This window comes from Protopterus annectens, chromosome 2.part0 (genome assembly GCF_019279795.1).
Source record: "Protopterus annectens isolate FY-2018-M chromosome 2.part0, PAN1.0, whole genome shotgun sequence".
Lineage (NCBI taxonomy): Eukaryota > Metazoa > Chordata > Ceratodontiformes > Protopteridae > Protopterus > Protopterus annectens.
Window position 1 is genome coordinate 388,566,032 of NC_056728.1, and position 22,235 is coordinate 388,588,266.

Here is a 22,235-nt window from a genome sequence, read left to right on the forward strand (position 1 = left end):
ATTCCGATTCTGTCACAGCTCAAAAAAATAAATCTAAAGTAGTTTACTTAATTTGGTCTTCAACCTGTGGGAATACGGATCCGTATTGGATCCGAGACGGCAACTTTGCTAGCATCAGCTCTGAGCTCCAAACTTCTCCCCTTACCCATAGTACACCTCCACTGCCTTCCTTCCCCAGATCTCGTTTGTCGCGATTTGCTTCTACATCGTGTCTTCTCTGCTGCAACTAGCAGTGGGTTTAAAAACCTTTTTGTGAGTAGCTAATTTTCTAATTTTCTATCAGTTAGTGTTAGTGTAGTTTTCCCTTCCCCTTCCCATCGCTTTGGTGTCAAGTGTTAGTGTTTTTAAATAGTTAGAGTAGTTTGTTCTGTGGTCCCCCGCCCCCCTCAGTGTTTTCTATAGACTAGTGTGGTGAGTAGTGGGTGTGTGTTTGTGTGATCTTTTAGAAAGAATTTGCCTGTTTTTTCACGGCTATCTTTCTGACTTTAGCATGGCTGAAAAGCTTGTTTTCAAGCGCTGTACAGAGTGTGGCCATAAGCTCTCCCCAGTGGATGGCCACACTCTGTGTGTTTTGTGCTTGGGTGTGGCCCACCTTAGTGTGGATTGTAGCATTTGTGTGGGCTTCAACCCCCGCGCCCTAAAGGATAGGCAGGCCAAAGTTGGCCCTCAAACTTCTTTTTCTTCCTCCCGACTCTCTTTCCTTGTCTTCGGCTTCAGTCACAGTGGCTGCTTCTCCCTCCTCTCTTCCTCTGGCTTCTCCTCCCTCCCAGACTGAGACTCAACCTCCTGTACCAAAGCCTGTAGTAGTTGAGCAGAAGAGAGGTAGAGAAAGGGAGAGAGAGTCAAAGACAAGGGAAAAGAGGAAGAGGTCCCCGGACCTTGCTTCTCCAAAGCAAGTCAGCACGGATCCATGACTCCCCTTGGCTCCGATCTCTGTGGTTCTCTCCGGAGCCGGAGGAGACACATCCAGCCTCTCGGGCCTCAGTGCCCCGACCCACCAAGTTGGAATCAGTGGCCTTGTCACGGTCCACCCGCTCCTTATCCGATATGGCTCTGGATAAGATGATGAGGTGCCTTATCCGTACACAGATCCAGATGGAGGTCTTGCCAGCCCCCCTCCCTCTGGAGGGGGGAGCTCGCTTCCTTTCTTTCAACCTATTTCTCCTTCTCCGATCTGACCTTCGGGTTTGGAGTATTTGGATCCGAGGTTGGCTTTGGTCAGGGATCGGCGCTGACGGTACCTGCTTCTTCGATGCCCACAGCTGCCTGGAGCGTTTTGGATGTGAGGGAATGGAAACTTTTCCATTGGTTCCAACGTTATTGGGCCAGGTTCCCTCCCTCGGAGCTCTGTCCACCTTGGGCTTGGCTCCGAATCTCGCTTCGGACCCAGGGAGACCAACCTCCTTTTTGGTTTCTCAGGAGGTTCGCTCTCCTTTGGCATTCGATGTGGTAGAAAGGGTCCTCTCCGTCAGGTCAGGACCCCTGACCGCCCCTTCAGACTCCTCCCAGACCCTGTCAGCTCTGTCTACGGTCCCCATCGTGTTACCAGAGGGACAGCCCATGCTCGAAGAACCCCAGACGGTTCCCCCAAGGAACAAATGGCTTCCGAGCACTCCCCGGAGAGCCCCACCAGGGATGTGCCTTGCAAGAATACGTGTAAGAGGAGGCACTTGGGACTCCCCCGGGTCCCTTATCGAGTACATGGACTTAGATGATGGAGAGGGTTCCCGAAGGTCACCTCTCAAGGATGTCTCCTTTGGAGACATCATGGAGAATCCTGCTCTAGCAGGGAGGTTGGTCTGCCCCCAACAGCTCTTCTGATGGGTCTGTGTTTCTGGAGGCTTTCGGCATGGGCCCGTCTACTTCCTGGGTGTCCCCTTCCGCGGATCCTTTGGTGGATTTGGTCACCTCGCGGGCATGGAAGGAACCGGACACCATGGAACCCATGCCAAGGCAACCTGTTAAGATCTTTAGCCCCCCCATAGATAGGCCATCTTGGAGTAAGGGCTCCCTCGTGAACGCCATGGTGGTAGCAGCGGCCACTAAGAAGGAACTTGCCCAGAAAAGTTGCTTGGCCCACCCTCCTGACCAAGAGTTACGTATGATGGACCGCCTAGGGAAGCGGGTGTATGCTTCAGCTACCTTCTCGATTAGGGCGCTGAATTACTTGGCCCATGTCTCTAGACTCCATCGCAACCTAGTCAAGAAGCTGGAGGAGTCTCCCCCCCAAGTCCATGTCGCAGGAGGCAAGGCTTCATTCTCTGCGAGGATGGCCACTGTAAAAGCATTATCTAACACATCCATGCGATTCCTCTCCCATGCAATGGAAGGAGTGGCTAGGGCGGCTGGGTCCAGCGTGTCCATGAGGTGTAGCGACTGGCTCAGGTTATGTCAATTTTCTGAACCCTTCAAGGCATCGTTTGCCAGTGCCCATTATGATGGCTCTATACTCTTTGGTAAGACCGTCAAGGAGACATTAGTCCAGAGTGAGAAGGACGGGAAGACACTGTCTGCTGTCGGGATCCGCTTCTCTGACCCTCAAAGGTCCTTTTCCCGGAACCAGAGAGGGCAACAGAAGATGTGGTTCCAGAAGTATACACAGGGCTCTTCTTCCCCCAGAGGCAGAGGGGGACAGAATGGACACCGGCCCAGAGGCAGAGGGGGTCCACGGAATTTCAGGTTTCGAGAACCTTTCTTGGACAGGCACGGGCAGCAACCCTGAGGGGTTGACCGACTGCTCTACCTGGAGGCAGTCGGGGTACGATTGTCCTTGCACCCAGTGGAATGGGAGTCCATAACAATGGTCAGCCGGGTGCTTCAAGTCATATCCAGAGGATACACTATCCCCTTCGTGGGTTCCCCCATATCTCCCAGACGTACCACCCATGCAAAGGGAGGCAGCAGCACAGGAAATTTCCAAGCTGCTAGGAAAACAAGCCATCAAAACCGTCCTCCCAGAGCAGAGCAGTCTGGATCGGGCTTCTACTCCAGGTTCTTTTTGGTGCCAAAGAAAATGGGGGACTTAAGGCCCATTCTGGACCTCTCTACCCTGAACCTGTCAGTTGCCAAAGAGAAGTTCTGGATGGTCACATTACAGTCCATTATGCCTTACCTGCAAGAGAGGGACTGGATGTGCTTGTTAGACCTCCAGGATGCTTACTATCACATAAAAATGCACAGATGCTCCAGGAGGTTTCTCCGCTTCCGGCTAGGAGTCGATCATTACCAATTTTGAGCCCTACCGTTTTGTCTCACCACAGCTCCTGGGTGTTTACCAAAGTGATGGCGGGTTGTAGCGGCTCACCTGAGGCTTCAGGGGATTCAGGTCTATCCGTACCTGGACGATTGACTTCTCACTGCTCCTAGCAGGCATCTACTTTCCCAAACCAGGGATTATTTCCTGATACTTGCCCTGCATTTGGGGATCACAATCAACACATCCAAATCTCTCCTAGAGCCTGTACAGGTGATAGATTACATTGGTGCCAGGATAGGTACTCTTCAGTGCAAAATATTCCTGATCTCGGAGAGAGTTCAAAACCTGAGGATGCATGTCTTCTTGATCTACCGTTCTCATCTTCCAACAGCGGAATCGGTGTTGAGGGCTTTAGGCTCGAAGGCGGTGACCATAACTCTTTTCCCGCATGCTCGGTTACACATAAGGATTTTACAGTGGACTCTAACTGTACAATGGTCCCTGTTGGAACTGCCGTTGACATATCCAGTTCAACCCACTTGAGTCTGTCGGTCATCCCTTATATGGTGGATGAGCTTTCCAGACATTGTTGAGGGATGACCCTTTGTTCCAGCCCCAGACCAAACCACAGTGACGACGGATGCCTCCCAACTCAGGTAGGGGGGGCATTGTTTGGACTGGACAGTCCAAGGCCTGTGGTCCCCCATAGAGACCAGCTTGCATATAAATGTCCTAGAGATGAGGGCGGTCCTTCTAGCGTTGCAGGCCCTTCATGCCTTTCTTCCTCTGAGCACGATTGCAATTCAGTCAGACTACAGGTCAGTGGCCTGGTATGTCAACAGACAGGGAGGGACCAGATCTTACCCCCTTTGTCATGAGGCCATGAGAGTGTGGGAATGAGTGATCTCCACTGGTCGCTTTCTCATCGCAATGCACATTCCGGAATGGTCCAACATCCTAGCTGACAGGCTAAGTTGGACCATTCTGATGCCTTACAAGTGGTCTCTGAATCTGTCAGTAGCGGAACAGATCTTAAGCAAGTGGGTTCAACCTTTCTGCGAGCTCTTCGCATCTCCTTCCAGCACGAAGTGTAGCACATTTTTCACTCTGAACCGCCTGCGGGGGAAGTCCCCCAGAGATGCTCTAGTTCATGCTTGGCTTCCCAGTCTTTTATATGCTTACCCGCCAGTACCTCTCATTCCGAGGTTTCTACAGAAAGCTTGACTGGGGAGCTAAGTGATCCTCATTGCCCTGTTCTGGCCTCGCCAGTTATGGTTTCCCTTCCTTTGGTCTCACCTTCTGGCTCTTGCCTTGCATCCTAGATCCCATTCAGAATTTAATTTCACATCCTTCGGGGGTGCCTCATCTGAATCTGGACAACCTGAAGCTCACAGCTTGGCTGCTCCAGTTCCTGTGATTGCTAGGACTCCTGGACTATCCTCCTCAGTTAGATCTATTTTGGTGGCTGCTCATAAGTCTTCGAACAGGAAGGTTTATCGCAGCAAGTGGAAACTTTTTCCTTTTGGGCCTCTCAAAGGAGTTTAGACCCTTTCACCGCTCCTATTTCTGCCATTCTTGATTTTCTAGTTGATATTTTTCAACACGGAGCTAGTTCTTCTACCGTCAAAATTCAGTTGTCTGCCATCTCTCATTTTGATGTGGGTGAGAATTCTGCCTCTTTAGCCTCTTCCAGACTGTGTAAAGCCTTTATCAAAGGCACCTTTTTTTTACACCCCCCCCCAGACAAAGATCCTGTTCCTCCATGGGACCTTACTGTAGTTCTTTAAGCTTTGGATGCTCCACCTTTCGAGCCTGCCGCAACTGCAGATCTAAAATTTTTATCTTGGAAAACAGCTTTTCTGGTGGCTATTACCTCTGCTAAAATGGTTTCAGAATTACAGGCCTTGTCCATAAAGATTCCTTACATGATTTTTCACAAAGATAGGGTTTCCATTCCACCCAATCCATCCTTTCTTCCTAAGGTGGCATCACCAGTCAATATCAATCAGACTGTCAATTTGCCTGTGTTTTTTCCTAATTTTACAAACAAGATGGAATAAAATTCCACATGTTCGATGTTCACAGACAGTTACGATTCTGTTTGCACAGGACAAAAAATTTCCATAAATCTGATCAATTGTTAGGTTATCCTTTTTGGGGAAACCTATCTCCAAGATCACTATAGCTAAATTTATTTCTTCATGCATCCTGCAGGTCTGTAAGGACAGAGGCATGTCTCCTCCAGGTCAGGTGAAAGCTCATTACACTAAGTCCATGGCTACGTCTACGGCTTTTTGGTCTAGAGTGTCTTTGGATGATATTTGTTCTGCACCTCATACGTTTATTTCTCATTACAAATTGGATTTGACTTCCAGAAGGATAGCATCCTTTGGTTCTGTGGTGCTCCAGAATATCCTTCCATGAGGGCCTCCCAGGAGTTTAGTAGCTTGGGACTCTGTCCAACAGGTTAAAGACCAAATGAAGTAAACTACTTCAGATAAAGAAGTTATGTACTCACCATAACGTTCCATCTGAGTAGTTGTACTTCATTTGTCTTCAACCTTCCCTCCCTCCTTCCCCCGGACCTTGACGCATGATCAGCCGGCGGGCTGCAGTATAGGTCACAAGTATATATTTCAGGTCGGGTTCTCAGTATAAGTTCAGCAAACTCGATCAGGGGAAGGAAGGCAGTGGAGATGTATTATGGGTAAGGGGAGGAGCTTGGAGCTCAGAGCAGATGCTAGCAAAGTTGCCGGCTCAGGTCCGATATGGATCCGTATTCCCACAGGTTGAAGACAAATGAAGTATAATTACTCAGATGGAACGTTATAGTGAGTACATAACTTCTTTTTTCCTTAGTTATACCAATTTGATCACCCAGTATTTCTGATAGAATAGTCTGCAGGGAATTTTTAAAGTCTGCCAACTCATTACACACTCAGAAAATATGTTCCCAGTTACCTTATTCGCCCCCGTCACACCTCCAACATTTGCTGTCTTCCTGGGTCTACTTCTGGTATAAAAATACATATGTGAACATTTCCAAGCAAAGATCCTAAATCTTCTAGACTTTGTTAGCAGTAAAATCTTTAGATTTTCTAGGTTTAGCTTTGCAATCCCGGAGGGTTTCTCAGTTTTTCATTGCCTAAAAAAGCCACAATGTTTTACCCAATGTTCAAAAGCCTAGAGGGGACAGACGCAAACTATCCCTGGCAAAGCAGGACCATATCCTTCAATGCTGACAAACACTGTAAATAACTTTTCCATTGTGGTCAGCAGTTCGAGTGCTTGTGTTTTATTTTAATACCTATTGTGCTGTCTTGAAGTGATACTAAAAAATAAACCAATTAGTCAGTCGTTGTTTGCTGATATTGTGGCATCAGAGGTAGAATGCTACCCAACTGCAGGCTGTTACAGCCTGGAACAGTTAATTCAAGATTGTGCCTCTTGTCAAATATGCAGGGAGGGATGATTCAGGTAATTTACACCCACATGGACTGACTGAGTCATACCGGTACTTGCAATGCAATGACCTAAGTGCATGCATGATCTGGTGGGTCTTTGCCCCTTAAAGGCAACTGATGATTACTTTCTCCTTAGCCTGGTGAGTGGGACATCTGTGTGTCTCACAATGACCTATCTTCTGAACAAAATATTGGGTTGTGTGGTGCCTTGCCTTATGGACTTAGAAGTTGAGGTTCTATGAGAAGTGGCTGTTATGTGTTGTGGTGGGTAGTTCAGAAGCTACTGACAATATTTGTTCTAGATGCAATGTCTTGGGGGCTGAATGCGTAGTCACACTTGTGATTTATACCTGACAACCTTGTTGTAGCAGTTACCTAAAATGTGTTGTAATTACATGCTGGAGGAAGACTGTCCCCTTCCCTGGCAAAGCTAAAGAGGGAACGCTGTTCAGTTTAATTGATGATGGAACAACTGGCATTTCCTGTAAGGAGCAAGTGACTCTGGCTCTATGTTCTGTTCTTAGAAGTGAGGGAAATGTAGAAATCCATAAAGACTTCATTGAATTTGTTGAAGCATATGACACCACAGGAAAAGCCTTAGCCGACCTCTTTCCACAGAGACTCACACTATGGGGTTTGAACAAGGAGCTATTGCAAGGACAAGACTGTGACAAAGAAAGCAACATGGCTGGCCATTTTAACTGTGTGCAGGCAAGAATTCCAGCCTTGTTTCCAGAAGCTGAGTACGCTGCCTGTAAAGCGCACAAGCTCAACACTGCCATAGTTCATTCATGTGCAATGCATGATATGGCAAACACTCTTGATACCTGTAGGAAAGTAATTGCAATGCTAAATTCATCTGCTTAAGATCGCAATGCATATCTAGCCCACATTAAGGAATTCAGTCAGTTGCCATGTGAGTATGAATATGAAGACAGAAGTACCTCACTTCAGGCACCTGACATCACCAGGTGAATGAGACAGGCTGATTGCCTGCACAGCTTCAAAAATAAATAAGTCATCCTTGTTACCACTTTAGAGGGTGTTGCTGAGTAAGACAGATGTCTGTACTTTATCACAAGGTTTGATCTCGTTGTAGCTTTGGTGACAGTGGAGTTAGTGGAGTTTCTGCTTTGCATCCAAACCATAACACCCCAGCCCAACTGACTTCTCCTTGGACTGGATTGTGGGTTGCTTTTTGCAGATGGTTTAGGCTGCTTTTTGTAAGATATGGAAACAGAGCAGTTAGCAGCTCAGCTGGCTTCCCCTTTTTATGGTTGGTTGTGTGTGTGGGTGGTTGTGTTTAGTGGTGTGGTATAAATGGACCTCTGTGGGGCCTGCTAATTGGATGGGGTAGAGGGGAATGTTGCAGTGAGTGTTTCAGGCTGTCTTCTCCTGCTAATTGGATTGTGGGCTGCTATCTGCAAATGGTTTAGGCTACTATTAAATGCATCTAAACTCCCAGCACCAGTTAAGTCTTACTGTCCTCTATGATCATGTCTGAGAGGTTTTATGAATGGACCTCTGTGGGACTGACTATCTTGTTGTGGTAGAGGGCTTGTTTCAGTGAATAATTCAGGCTTTCTTCCCCAGTTGACTGGGTTGCAGGCTGCTTCCTGTGAATGGTTTAGGCTGCCATTTTTAAAGTATCAAAACAATAGCAGATAGTAGCCCAGCTGGCTTCTCCTTTTGTGTGTTCTGTGGTTTGTATCTAGTGTGAATGAACCTCCGTGGTACTGGCTACCTTGATCTGGTACAGGGGCTTGTTTCAGTGAATTAGTGCTACTAAATGTCAGTTAATAGTGACTGTGGACATCTCAAAAGACTGAATTTTGGCAGGGCCAGCATGGATGCATTTGAGGGCAGGGCAGTGGCTGCTTTAGGGGTAGCAGTACCAGGCCTTAGAGTACAAATTGAAAAAAAAACTTTCTGCAAACCTGGGTTATTCACCCTCAAAGACAGGTAGTGGGAAGAGTTTTGAGCTTTGAAAGACTGGCAGAGGGAGGGTAACGGTAATACTACCCATAAGCCAGTAAGGCAGTGTGTTCTATGAACATCTACTATTATAGGTAAGTGGAACTTTGCACCCATAGATCCCTTATGTACCTCATGAACATGGTGTGCTTAGGTCATACTTAAGATGTACAGCATGACAACAGGGCACCTAGGCTTTGGTATCTTAGCCAGATGTATATCCCTGGTGGAATAATCCAAAAGTTAGCAACGCTTCAACAGTGATCATTTGTTCATCCACTATTATGGTAAGTTCTTACACAAATTAACTTTCTTTCCTGTTTTGAATTATTGATGGCATCTTTGTGGAGAGAAGGAAGGCAGTGCTGCATTCAATTTTGATTCTGTGGGGAATTTAGTTAAGAGGAAGTTTATGTTCTGTATTACTTAGTTTAAAGTAATACTGTTAGAAACAGGAAATTAACTTAAAATAGTTTTTTTCTACACTAGATTCGTTGGAAGTATATGATAGTAGATGAAGGTCATCGTATGAAGAACCACCACTGTAAGCTAACACAGGTTCTGAACACCCATTATGTTGCTCCTAGACGGATCCTTTTGACAGGAACTCCATTGCAAAATAAGCTACCAGAATTGTGGGCCCTTCTAAATTTTCTGTTGCCTACAATCTTTAAGAGCTGCAGTACTTTTGAACAGTGGTTCAATGCTCCGTTTGCCATGACTGGAGAAAGGGTATTGTGAATACTGTGTATTCTTTATTTGTTTTGTAACAGATTGTTGTTATTTCATTTGTAACATAAAGTGTTTGAGGTAGCAGTGGTGAATTTTCACCATGCTGATGTTGAAGTGGTGTAAGTACATTTATTTTTAAGACAGCAGTACCTACTGTGCAGTTTAGTGTGGTGTTAGTCCCAGTTGCTGAGGTCTTTACTCTGTCAAAAGTAAACATTACTGTACATCAATCCCTCATCAGTATTTTTCTTGTTTGTTGATACACTTTAATTTCTGTTGGTTCAGTTTTGTTTTTTCTCTCTGTCAGATTTATACATTCATCTTCACACTGAGTAAACATTTACTTGAAAATTAGCTGTAAAGGGTAAATCAATTAATGTTTTCCTGTTAGGTGTGTTGACTGATGATTCACTTTCTTTTGACTGTGTACAGTAAATTGTCAGTTAACCAGCACTCTCAAGCAACCGGCAAAAAAAAAAAATCGAAGAAATGCAGTACAAATTTCATGTGTTGCACTTTCTGTTTTCCCCTCGCAAAAACATACCTTACGTTTTTAGAGTTTTAAAAAGGAAGCTAGGAATAAATTCCCTCTCTCCCAAGCCTGAGAGCAAGTCAAACCAAACAAGTACTATAGTGTATAGTGTTAGACAGGCCTGTTTTTAATAGTAACTCTCAAGCAACCAGAACCTACAGATGTGAAGTTGTTCAATCTCGCAGTTCATTCTTACACTCCGAATCGGCCGCTTTTACTAGCTGAAGATCTCAGAGTAGCTCGAGGCCAGGTCCCTATCCCGTTATGCTCTCTGTCCTACCTCAGATCTAGTTTGCCGCTGCAACAGATTGGAGGTCATTGGAAAGCTCGGGCCAGTTTGTGAAAATTTTTTTCTTACATATTGTATCTTTCTAGCTAAGTTTTTGACTAGTTTTCTGTTTAAACTGTTGGTTGGGCTAGTTAGCATTGGTTTAGCTAAGTCTTTTGTTTTTGACGAGATTTCGTATTTTTAAGAGCGGCTGCTCTTAGGCCTTTGGCTGTACCTTAGTTTTTATAGTTCCCTATCCAGCTATCTGCGTGTGTTTAGATAGTTCTTTAACAGTTAGGATTTATAGTTGGCTTTTCCCTAGTTTAAATATATATATTTAGTGTGTTACTCAGATAGCCTTTCTAAAATTAGAAGTTATTCTTAGTTTTTCTGTTTTTACAGTTGTTAAGAGTTTGCTGTGTGTGTGTGTGTGTGTGTGTGTGTGTGTGTGTGTGTGTGTGTGTGTGTGTGTGTGTGTGTGTGTGTGCGCTGTTGTCTTAAAGTAAAATAATTGTTCAGATTGGTGCGTACTGTTGTTTTTCTTAAGTATAGCTGATCAAAAAGAAAAACAGAAATCAGGCTTTAAGAGGTGCCCAAAATGCGGGCAGAAAATGTCGATCACTGATTGCCACGTAAATTGTGTGTATTGCTTGGGGCCATTTCACCTCCAGGAGGATTGCTCGATCTGCCATTCTTTCAGTAGCTGGGTTTTGCTTGAAAGAAGAAGAAAGTTGGTGGATAGAGGCTTACTGAAGCTAGATTTTCAGGAGTCCTTAGAGAAGGCTGACCAGACCTCCAAGTCATCGAAGGGGTCAAAGTCCTCCAACCTTCCTCGGAGCCCAAGTCATTGGTTCCGAGCTTTGCTGTGAAGGTGCATTCGCCGGCTCCGCAGTCTTTGGAGCCGTGCACGAGCCAGTGTTTCTGAGCTGGTCTCCGAGACCTTAAGATCTTCTATTCTTCAGTCAGTGGCTTCTTCGGCTCCTTCGACTCGTTCTTCGAGAACACTCTCTGATGTGGATGTGGACCGGGTGGTGCAGAGGTTTCTCAAGAACCCGGCACTGGTCATATTATTATCAGCTTAGACCCATCCGGTTTCGGAGCCCAAGACCATCGTACCTGCTGTGACTACTCCGAGTCGAGCCGGGCCTTCAGAGCCGGGGAGGAAGATCTGATGATTGTGGAGCCTTCAGAACCGAGGCCTATTCCAGTGCTATTGGCTCCATCAACCATGACTTCTTCGGTGCCGTTTGAAGAGTCTGGAGCCGACATTCTCTGGTCTGCTCCAGGGGGGAGAGTTGAACCGATGCGTGGGTTTCGACCCTTCCTCTCAGAGCATCGGCACGAATGAGCTCCTTCCCCTGGCTCGGAGCCCACTGACCGGTGGCTTCCTCGAGTTGGAGCAGTGGAGCCTTCGATGCTAAGAGGAGGGTTATGTCGTCCAAGACACACACATCATCAGGGCCCTCCTCCTCCTCCCCTAAAGTGCCGCTTTCTGCCTCTACATCGCAGGTCCCAGTGAAGCATCGAGACCCAGAGCCTCAGGTAACCCCATTGGGTGACCCTTGTTCTACTGGGACCTCACCAGAAGCCCCAACTGATGATGTTCCCAGGAAGAAACTTTGTAAGAGGAGGTATTTAGACTCCCCACAGGAGTCTTTGACATCAGATACTGACTTATTTTGCTGATATCCTGGAGGTCCTTAAGCAAAGGGGTGACTGGCAGTCTGTTAGCTCTACTGAGGATGAGTCGGTGCTCCTGAAGGCCTTTGGGTCTCAACCTTCCACCTCCTGGGTGACACTGCCCTTCAATAAACTAATGGAATTGGTTGCTTGAAGGTCGTGGGAGTCTCCTGATACTATGGAACCTGTCCCTCGGAGGCCTAAGATGTTTATCACCTCCCCCAAGATAAGATGTTTCTCACTAAGGGAGTTCCGGTTGATGCCATGGTGGTGGCGGCGGCCACCAAGAAAGAGATGTCCGAAACCTTTTCTACTGTCCATCCTCCTAATAGAGATTCCAGGACTATGGACAGGTACGGGAAACGCTTCTTTAGTTCTGCGACCTTTGCTATGCGATCGCTTAACTACTTGACTCATTTTACCCATCTTCAAAGAGATCTCCTAAAAGAGCTCGGAGATACTCTGCAGGGTAGTACAGATGGAGGTATCTCTGAGAATGTGACAGCCCATCTTAATACCCTTAATTCCATAGTTAACTCGTCTATGTGGCTCATTTCCTATGCAGCCCATGGTTTAAGTCGAGCAGTGGGTTCAGCAATAGCTCTTCGGAGACATTCCTGGTCTTCCTTTGTAAACATCCCATTCGATGGCTCATCTCTTTTTGGGCCCAAAGTCAAGGAGACTATCACTAGGTGTGAGCAAGAGGGAAAGACTCTGTCTGCCATAGGAGTCCATTTTTCCACCCCTACTAGACCATACCCCAAAGGGCAGAAAGGTGGAAAAATGTGGTTCCGGAAGTCCCAAGGAGCTTTCCCCGAACACACATGGTGAATCCCCCACCAGGGGCAGAGGAGGGGGTAATAATGGAAGATGCCGCCCTGGTGGCAGAGGGGGTCCGCAAAACCAGGGTGACCGGGATCAGTTCTTTGGTAAGCCCTACCAATGCTCCTGAAAGGAGGCCCGACTGTCCTACTCTGGAGGCAGTCAGGGGTTGCTTGGCTTTGTATCCGGATGCCTGACTAGGAATTACAAGAGATTCTTTGGTACAAAGCATTGTTACCAGAGGTTACATCCTCCCATTCTTAAAAACCCCACCTGTTCGAAAGAAAATCCCTGACATTCACCCAGTCTCAGGGATCAAGGAGCCATAGAAATCCAGAGGCTGCAGGAAAAAAGGAGTCATCCAACCAGTCCCAGCAGACCAGATAGGATCCGGAACTTACTCCAGGTTCTTTTTAGTTCCAAAGAAGACAGGGGACTGGAGGCCATCTTGGATCTCAGTCGACTCAACACATTCGTAAAGAAGGAGAAGTTCCGGATGGTCAAGCTTCAGTCGATCCTCCTGCTCCTCGGAATGGGCGATTGGATGTGCTCCATAGATCTCAAGGATGCGTACTACCATATCAAAATGGCCAGACCATCCAGAGATCATTTGTGTTTCCGGCTGGGAGACGGTCACTACCAGTTCCGAACACTGCCCTTTGGACTCACAACAGCTCTCAGAGTGTTTACCAAATGCATGGCAGTGGTTACGGCTCACCTGAGGAATCTAGGATTCCGAGTGTTTCCGTATCTGGATGACTGACTCCTTACTGCTGCCTGCAGGCATCAACTAATTCTGTCCAGGGATCACACTCTCAATCTCTGCTCTCGGTTAGACATAACTATAAATTTCGACAAGTCTGCGTTGTCTCCATCGCAGCATATCTCCTTTATCGGAGCAGAATTAGACACCACCACTGCCACAGTAAAATTGCCTCTAGATAGAATAGCCACTCTTCGAAACCGGGTATCAGACATTTTGCAGAGAAAAAAAGTACCGGCCTCTAAAGTATTGAAACTACTAGGCACCATGACAGCTATGCTCATAGCAGTTCCTCTGGGACATATGCACATGAGGATTCTTCGGTGGTTACTCTTCACCCAGTGGTCTTACCAACAACTTCTGATGTCAGTTTTAATCATGATTACAGACTCTTGCAAGAAGGATCTTCGCTGGTGGCTGACCAGTCACCAGGTTACAGTAGGTCGACCATTTGTTTCTCCCTCATCATCAGCCACGGTGACCACGGACGCTTCTCTGATGGGGGGGCTTTTTCAGGGAAGAACAGCCCAAGGCACCTGGTCGTAGACAGAGTCACAGTTGCATATTAATATTCTGGAGCTGAGAGTGGTGCTTTTGACATTGCAGCACTTCCACGACTCTCTTCCTCTAGGGACGATTGCGATATAGACAGACAACATATCTGTGGTCTGGTACATCAACAAGCAAGGTGGAACCAAGTCTTACCCTCTATGTCAAGAGGCCTTGAGAATTTAGCAGTGGGCGGTATCCACTGGGCACTTTCTGATAACGCATATCCCGGGGAAATCCAATGTGATTGCAGACAAACTGAGCAGATCCATTCTGTTACCACACGAGTGGTCTCTCAAAGACGAGGTTGCGGAGATGATTTTCCACAGATGAGGACAGCTTTGCTGTGACCTGTTTGCATCCCCTACGAATGCCAAATGCAGAAGCTACTTTGCCTTGAATCCCCCACTGGGGACAGCCCAAGGGACTCGCTTGTACACGATTGGCACACGGGACTCCTATATGCTTTTCCTCCTACTACCCTGATTCTGAAATTCTTACAGAAAGCCAAAGCCCTGGGAAGGACTGTAATCTTAATAGCCCCCTTTTGTCCTCAACAGATTTGGTTTCCCTTCCTTCGACTCTATCAATTGGAGGAACCTTGGCTTCTGGACCCAGTTCCAGACCTCCTGACACATTCGTCAGGGGCCCTCCATTCCTCCCTTCATTCCCCCAGACTGACAGCTTGGCTGCTCTGATTCCCAACCTAGCCAGGTCACACGACTTTTCTTCAGAGGTACAGCATATTCTTGTACGTTTGCATAAAGCTTCCACTAGAAAATTGTATGCCAGTAAATGGAAGCGATTTGTTTTTTGGGCCTCCCAGAATAACATTGATCCTTACGTTGCCCCAATTACTAGTATTCTGGAATTCCTATCTAAGCTTTTTCATGAAGGTGCTGCAGCTGCCACTATAAGAGTTCAATTGGCTGCAATTTCGAATTTTCACCTCAGAGCTAAAGGTTCCAATTTGATGTCTCACAGGTTATGTATGGCCTTCTTAAAGGGTACTGTTCATCTTAGGCCGCCTGTTAGACAATCCTTTAATCCCTGGAATCTAAATTTTGTGCTGTCATGGGTTATTCTTCCTCCCTTTGAGCCTGCATCATCCTGCCATTTAAAGTTTCTTTCTTGGAAAGCTATTTTCTTGGTGGCCATTACCTCAGCACGTAGAGTGTCCGAGCTTCAAGCCCTATCTATCAAACCCCCATATTTAGTGTTTTACCCCAACAGAGTATCAATAAGGACTAATCCTTCATTCCTTCCAAAGGTGTGTTCCGAGACTAACCTGAATCAATATCGAACTTCCAACCTTTTTCAGTAACTATTCTAATAAGTTGGAGTACATGTTGCAAAAACTTGATGTTCACAGACAATTGAGATTCTATTTGGACAGGACAAAGGAATTTAGAAAATTTGAACAACACTTTGTGTCTCATGTTGTCACTAAGAAAGGGCTACCAGTCTCTAAAGTTACTCTTTCCAAATGGTTAACTGACTGCATTAAATTTACGTACTCCTCAGCGAACCAAGCATTAGAGCATGGCGTGAAAGCGCATTCAACTAGAGCTGTTTCCACTTCTGCTTATGTGGCTCAGTTGCCTTTGGACACTATATGTGCAGCTGCCACTTGGTCTAAGCCGCATACCCTTATCACTGATTACAAAGTGGACAGGGCTTCCTTTGGTTCCACTGTCCTCAGGAATATACTCCCGTGAGCCACCCAGAATTAGGGTGCTTGAGACGATACCCATGTGCAAGAATGAATGGCGAGATTGAACAATTTCACATAAAGAAGTTATGTACTTACCATAAAGTTCCATGTGAGCTGTTCATCTCACCTTCATGCTTACATTCCCACCCGCCTTCCCCCTCCAGGGTCTGGAAGAACGAGTAGACCTGTGGTCTGGTGGGTCTTGTTCTGTGACTTCTTACTCCGGTTGGATTATATGTTAGGTGTTATATCTGTTACATGCTGAGATCAGCAAACTAGATCTGAGGGTAGAACAGAGAGCATCATGGGATAGGGACCTGGCCTCGAGCTACTCTGAGATCTTCAGCTAGTAAAAGCAGCCGACTCGGAGCCGATAGATCAGCTCCGAACCCATGTGTAAGAATGAAGGCGATATGAACAACTCACATGGAACGTTATGGTAAGTATATAACTTCTTTTTATCCGGCATCTACCAATCCCCATGGGTACCGGTTAACTGAGAGTTTACTGTACTGGTACGAGGAATCAGGCTTTAAATTCTTTGTGGCTGCAAGGAGGAGCATAGTACTATCATGACCACAGTGCATGCACATTCTTAGACTTTTTAATTAAACTGATTGTATTTGACCTTGAAGGTTTTCTTTTTATGCAGCAAATATAAAACATGACACCAGTGGAGATCACCTTTCCCCATTGTGGTAGTCTATGCATGCTTAAACAAAGGTTATGGTCTTAGTAACTCTCAGTCCTGGAGTTTCCTGCTGTCATGTAAGAATTCCCTGTTGAGTATACGAGATCTGTTTCCTCTGTCATTAAGCACTGTGTCCTGAAGCTGTTTGGAAGATCAGCCAGTGCTGTCCCTGATGAATAAAATCTCAGATGTTAATTTCCACCAAGGCTTTACTACTGATAAATGTCTGTTGTTCAAGAAATAACTTGTTTCTTCAATTTTTACCCCTACTGCCTGCAGACCCTCTTTTGGCCTATCGATCTATTTGTTCCTCTCACCAGGCAAGAACCAACAATGACGGGTCGTCATTGAGACAGCCATTGGCCCTAACAGTACGGACACTTTGTAAGACCAGTGGGTAGCAGATGTGCAATGTCCCCTCACTTCCACAAAGAACATTTCATCCAAGAAACCCTTACCCCCCCATATGCAGCACAAGCAGTAGTCTGTGTGGTCTCCACCAGAGTAACCGTACCACTTTGTGTGCCTCCATATGCACTCAAACCTTGCCCTCTCCCCCAGAAGATGTAAGTGGGCAACACTCCACTTTTCCACCTCCTTCTCTGGGTCCCCCACTGCCAGGGTTACTAATCAAACCCTGGTTATCTGAATTGCATTTAGGACTCCATCTCTGTTTTGGTTTCAGAATAGAAGACAGTCAATGAAATGCCTTTTGAGACAGCCATGTAAAAGACTTCTTTTTCTGCCCTTTTTTTTGTTAATGTTCTTAGTACAGGATACTGCCCTCAGACCTTTCCTTCACACCTTTGGTCTAGTCACAGTTTCAGAGGCCATTCAGCAGAGTAGCCTCATGCTATTCCCAAATTATGATGACTGTTTTTTGTGACTGTCCTGTTGGAGTCTCTTGCCATGGCTGTAGCTTGGGTACTATTATGGTATCTTTTGCCATGGACGGAAGTCACCATCCATTAGTAGAAGTTTTGTTTTCTACCAGTTCAGCACATCTCCTTCGTAACTGAGCACTGCCACACCTTCTCCAGGGTGTGGCCATCCTTCCAGCAGACAATGTTCAGGTGTTGAGGCAGCTGGCATTCTGAGTCTTGTCTCAGAACCGCACCTTGCTTTATTGTGTACCAGGTGGTACTTTTGCCATTTACCCATCTTTAGATATGTGTTTTACAGTTGACTATGTGCAGACGGTAACTCCATAGTTATCGTTATATTTCAGATATGTTCATAGTGTCAAGTTTCTGCTACTTTCTTTGGAGTAGTATCAGTCAGTCGGGCTGTATATTTATGAGACTGCAAGCTAACCTCAATCTGCTATACAACATCATCATCATCATCATCATCATCTTCTTTCAGCTGTTCCTGTTAGGGGTCGCCACAGCAGATCACCTGTTTCCATTTCTTCCTGTCCTCTGCATCTTGCTGTGTCACACCAACCACCTGCATGTCCTTTCTCACCACATCCATAAACCTTATCTTAGGCCTTCCTCTTTTTCTGTTACCTGGTAGCTTCATCCTTAGCATCTTTTTCCCAATATACTCAGCATCCCTCCTGAGCACATGTCCAAACCAACGTAATCGTGCCTCTCTGGCTTTGTCTCCAAACCTTCCAACCTGGGCGGACCCTCTAATATACTTATTCCTAATCCTGTCCACCCTCGTCACACCCAGTGCAAATCTTAAGCATCTTTAATTCTGCCACATCCAGCTCAAATTCCTGCCTTTTTGTCAATGCCACTGTCTCCAACCCATATAACATAGCTGGTCTCACTACCCTCTTGTAGACCTTCCCTTTCACTCTTACAGGTACTCGTCTCTCACAAATCACTCCTGACACTCTTCTCCACCCACTGCATCCTGCCTGTACTCTCTTGTTCACCTCTCTTCCACACTCACCGTTACTCTGAACTATTGACCCCAAGTATTTAAACTCATCCACCTTCGCCACTCTACTCCTTGCATCCTCACCATTCCTCTCTCCTCCCTCTCATTCACACACATATATTCTGTCTTAGTCCTGCTGACCTTCATTCCTCTTCTCTCTAGAGCATATCTCCATCTCTCCAGGGTCTCCTCCACCCGTTCCCTACTCTCACTACAGATCACAATGTCATCTGCAAACATCATAGTCCATGGGGACTCCTGTCTGATCTCGTCTGTCAACCTATCCATCACCATTGCAAATAAGAAAGGGCTCAGAGCTGATCCTTGATGTAACCCCACCTCCACCTTAAACACATCCGTCACTCCCACCGCAGACCTCACCTCTGTCACACTACCCTCGTACATATCCTGTACCACTCTTACATACTTTTCTGACACTCCTGACTTCCTCATACAGTACCACAACTCCTCTCTAGGCACCCTGTCATATGCTTTCCCTAAGTCTACAAAAACACAATGCAACTCCTTCTGACATTCTCTGTACTTCCCCATCAACACTCTCCGAGCAAAGATTTGCTCTTTCCTGGCATGAAACCATACTGCTGATCACTAATCATCATGTCCCTTCTTAACCTTGCTTCCACTACTCTTTCCCATAACTTCATGCTGTGACTGATCAATTTTATCCCTCTGTAGGTACTACAGCTCTGCATATCACCCTTATTCTTAAAAATCGGTACCAAAACACTTTTTCTCCATTCCTCAGGCATCCTCTCACTTTCCAAGATTTCATTAAAAAATCTGGTTAAAAACTCCACTGCCATTTCACGTAAACACCTCCATGCTTCCACAGGTATGTCATCTGGACCAACAGCCTTTCCATTCTTCATTCTCTTCATAGCTATCCTTACTTCCTCCTTGCTAAACCATTGTACTTCATGATTCACTATCCCTACATCATCCAACCTTCTCTCCCTCTCATTCTCTTCATTCATCAACCCCTCAAAGTACTCTTTCCATCTCCTCAACACACACTCCTCGCTTGTGAGTATTTTATTTATTTATTTATTTAACATTTGTTGACCGGGAAAGTCCGACTAGGTTCCACAGAGCCTGTTTTCAGCGGAGGCCCAGGAAGAAATGCTCCAGAGTATGTTTCCCTCATTATCCTTTATCACCTTTACCTGCTAAACATCTTTCCTAGCTCGGTCCCTCGATCTAGCTAATCGGTACAGGTCAAAACAAAACCACGGACAAGTGCCAAAAACAGTCCAACCAAACCCAAAAGGCACTCGAGAAGTAACAAGAGGCTCGACTCCTTAGTTGTGCTTCAAACACTTTAATGTGACTCACAGCACTCCAAAACACGTACCACACATAAACGCAAATTACAGGACACAGTGCGTTTTCGTTTCGTATAACTTCTTCTGATGTGTAACTAAATACATGAATGATTCCACCCCTATCTTTAAATATGCTTTTGACTAATTACTTAATTGATCAATAAAACATTTAGGTACTATTTAATAGGCACTTCCATAAGAAACAACCTAAACATTTCTACTTAACATATAAAACCAACATCTATAAAATGCATTTTAAAACTACCAAAATATACATAAAACCTAAAAACAGCTTAATACCTAAATACTATTATAAGTACATTAAAATACATAAATAATAATTTAATACAGTTCATAATCAGCAGGAGTTAGCACCATCTAGTGTTCAAATATAAATATTTACCTGCAGGTACTAAAAAATTTTTTGCACAGTTCCTTGGTATAATACAAATATAAAAAATAATAAAAAATTCATACATCCTCAACCTATTGAAGGAGCACAATTCAAACTTATACTAATACATAAAAAAATGTTAAGTATCTATAATTTAGCTGCCCTCATCTTTAATACTGGGGCAAGGGAAACTGCGTCATTTAGTCCTGGGGGTTTATTCGCTTCCAAGTACAGCTGCCACAGTAGTTCTTTATATTCTATGGAAGTTTCCCATAGTCCACCCCTTATATCTTTCTCCACTACTTCTAATACAAAAAAGTTAAAACTTGCCCCCTGGCAACTGATTTTGTGTCTATAAAGTGCATTATGTGTGCATTTTTCCCCATTTCATAATAATGCTCATATATTCTATTTTTCAGTTTTCTTTCTGACTTCCCCACATAGAATGTGTCACAATGGTCACATAACCCTATATAAACTATACCACTAGTTTCGAATCCCTACTTTTAATATAAATGGTTCCTTTTGTACAAATATGTGAGCACTGTGAACATCTCCCACACTTAAAGGTTCCAACTTTTCCTTCCCTTGCTATATTCATACCTTTTTTACCTTCTAAGATTGCCTTTAAACTCTTTCCCGTACGATAGGTGCATTTCAGTGGCTGTATAAACAAGCATTCAAGGTCAGAAATTTCACTAAATCTATTCCATTCCTCCTCTGTTATTTTTCTATTTATTGCTTCACCACTAAAATCCAACACAAAGTTGCTTTCACCTTCGTATTTGTCAACTTTTAATTCTTCATTATTCCATCTTGTTCTGTTCCCAAGGATAGGTTTAAATTTGTCATTTCTTCCTGTTCTAACCTCCTTTTCTATTAACTCAATAAGACTGATTGGGTATCCTCTATCTCTAAACATATTATGCAGTAATGTACACTCATCATCAAAATCTAATTCATTCGAGGTCATCCTGCTGCCTCTTACGAATTGCCCCTTTACTATTCCTTTTTTCTGGTGGTAGGGGTACGCACTATTATATGATAAATATGAATTAGAAAAAGTTTCTTTTCTATGAATCTTTGAAAAAAATCAATTTTCTCCTTTCCCTATCAAGATGTCTAGATATTTTAAAATGTTCCTATCACTCTGATAGGTGAATGTCAGAAAATTGGTTGAACTAGAGATGTAATTAAAAAAAATATCAAATTCATCTTCTGAGCCTACCCATAAAAAACACGTCATCTAAAAAGCGCCTATAAAATTTCCAGCAGTGTTTGAACTCAGAATTAATAATGTATCTGTCCTCCCAGGCTGACAAAATAATGTTGGTATATATGGGAGCACATCTTGCCCCCATAGCTACCCCCTGGATTTGTTTAAAGAACTCACCTTCATAATGTATATAATTATTACAGAGAACTAGGTCCATTAATGTTAAAATAAGGTAAAAATCATTCTTACTAAATTTTGCATAGTTCACTAATGCTTCTTCAAACCATTTCATTCCTTCACTATATGGTATAGAAGAAAATACATCCACAATATCAATTGTGATAAAGATAATATTCTTATCAAACATATCCTGTGTTAAATTCTGTAGTAAGTCCCATGAGTCTTTCACTACACCATTACCCTCCATTGCTAGGTCTTTTAATTTAACATCAAGCCATCTGGCCAAGGGTGCTGTAACAGAACCTTCTGAGACTACTATTGGTCTCATTGGGGGATTTTCTACATTTTTGTGAACCTTTGGGACTCCAAATATTGTGGGGACTTTAGGTTTTTCAACATGTAGGTACTTGAAGGTTTGGATATCTATTGAACCTTCCAATAGTAATTCATTATGGGCTAAGTATATTTTTTTATTACCAATGTTTATTTCATTTAAAGAAGCCCTAGCATATCTCTCTGTATTTTCCAATAATTCCATCATTTTTGCTTCATAAAAGATTTGGTCCATAATAACAGTACCGCCTCCCTTATCGGGTTTCATCACTCTTATGGATTTATCCCTCCGTATATCTCTTAATAGATTATTTTCTTCCTTGGTAAGATTAAAAGAGATTTTGTTCTTGGGTAACTCACCCCTTAGCTTCTTTTCCAAAATGGCCTCAAAATTTTTTAGTTGCGGGTGTAAGGGAGGGTTAAAAATGCTCTTTTTCCTTAACTCCTCTGTTCTATGGCTGTTAGAGTCCTGTCCTTGAAACAGGAGTTCA

At 44.6% G+C, this 22,235-nt stretch overlaps 1 protein-coding gene across 2 annotated transcripts in view; it reads left to right on the forward strand.

Annotated features, from left to right (window-relative positions):
- LOC122793098 (probable global transcription activator SNF2L2) overlaps positions 1-22,235 on the forward strand; it is a 2,696,898-nt gene that overhangs the window by 1,559,974 nt on the left and 1,114,689 nt on the right. For both annotated transcript variants that reach the window (XM_044060828.1, XM_044060829.1), the window contains exon 19: positions 9,124-9,366. In XM_044060828.1, the coding sequence (XP_043916763.1) occupies positions 9,124-9,366 (243 nt within the window). The remainder of the gene's footprint in view (positions 1-9,123; positions 9,367-22,235) is intronic.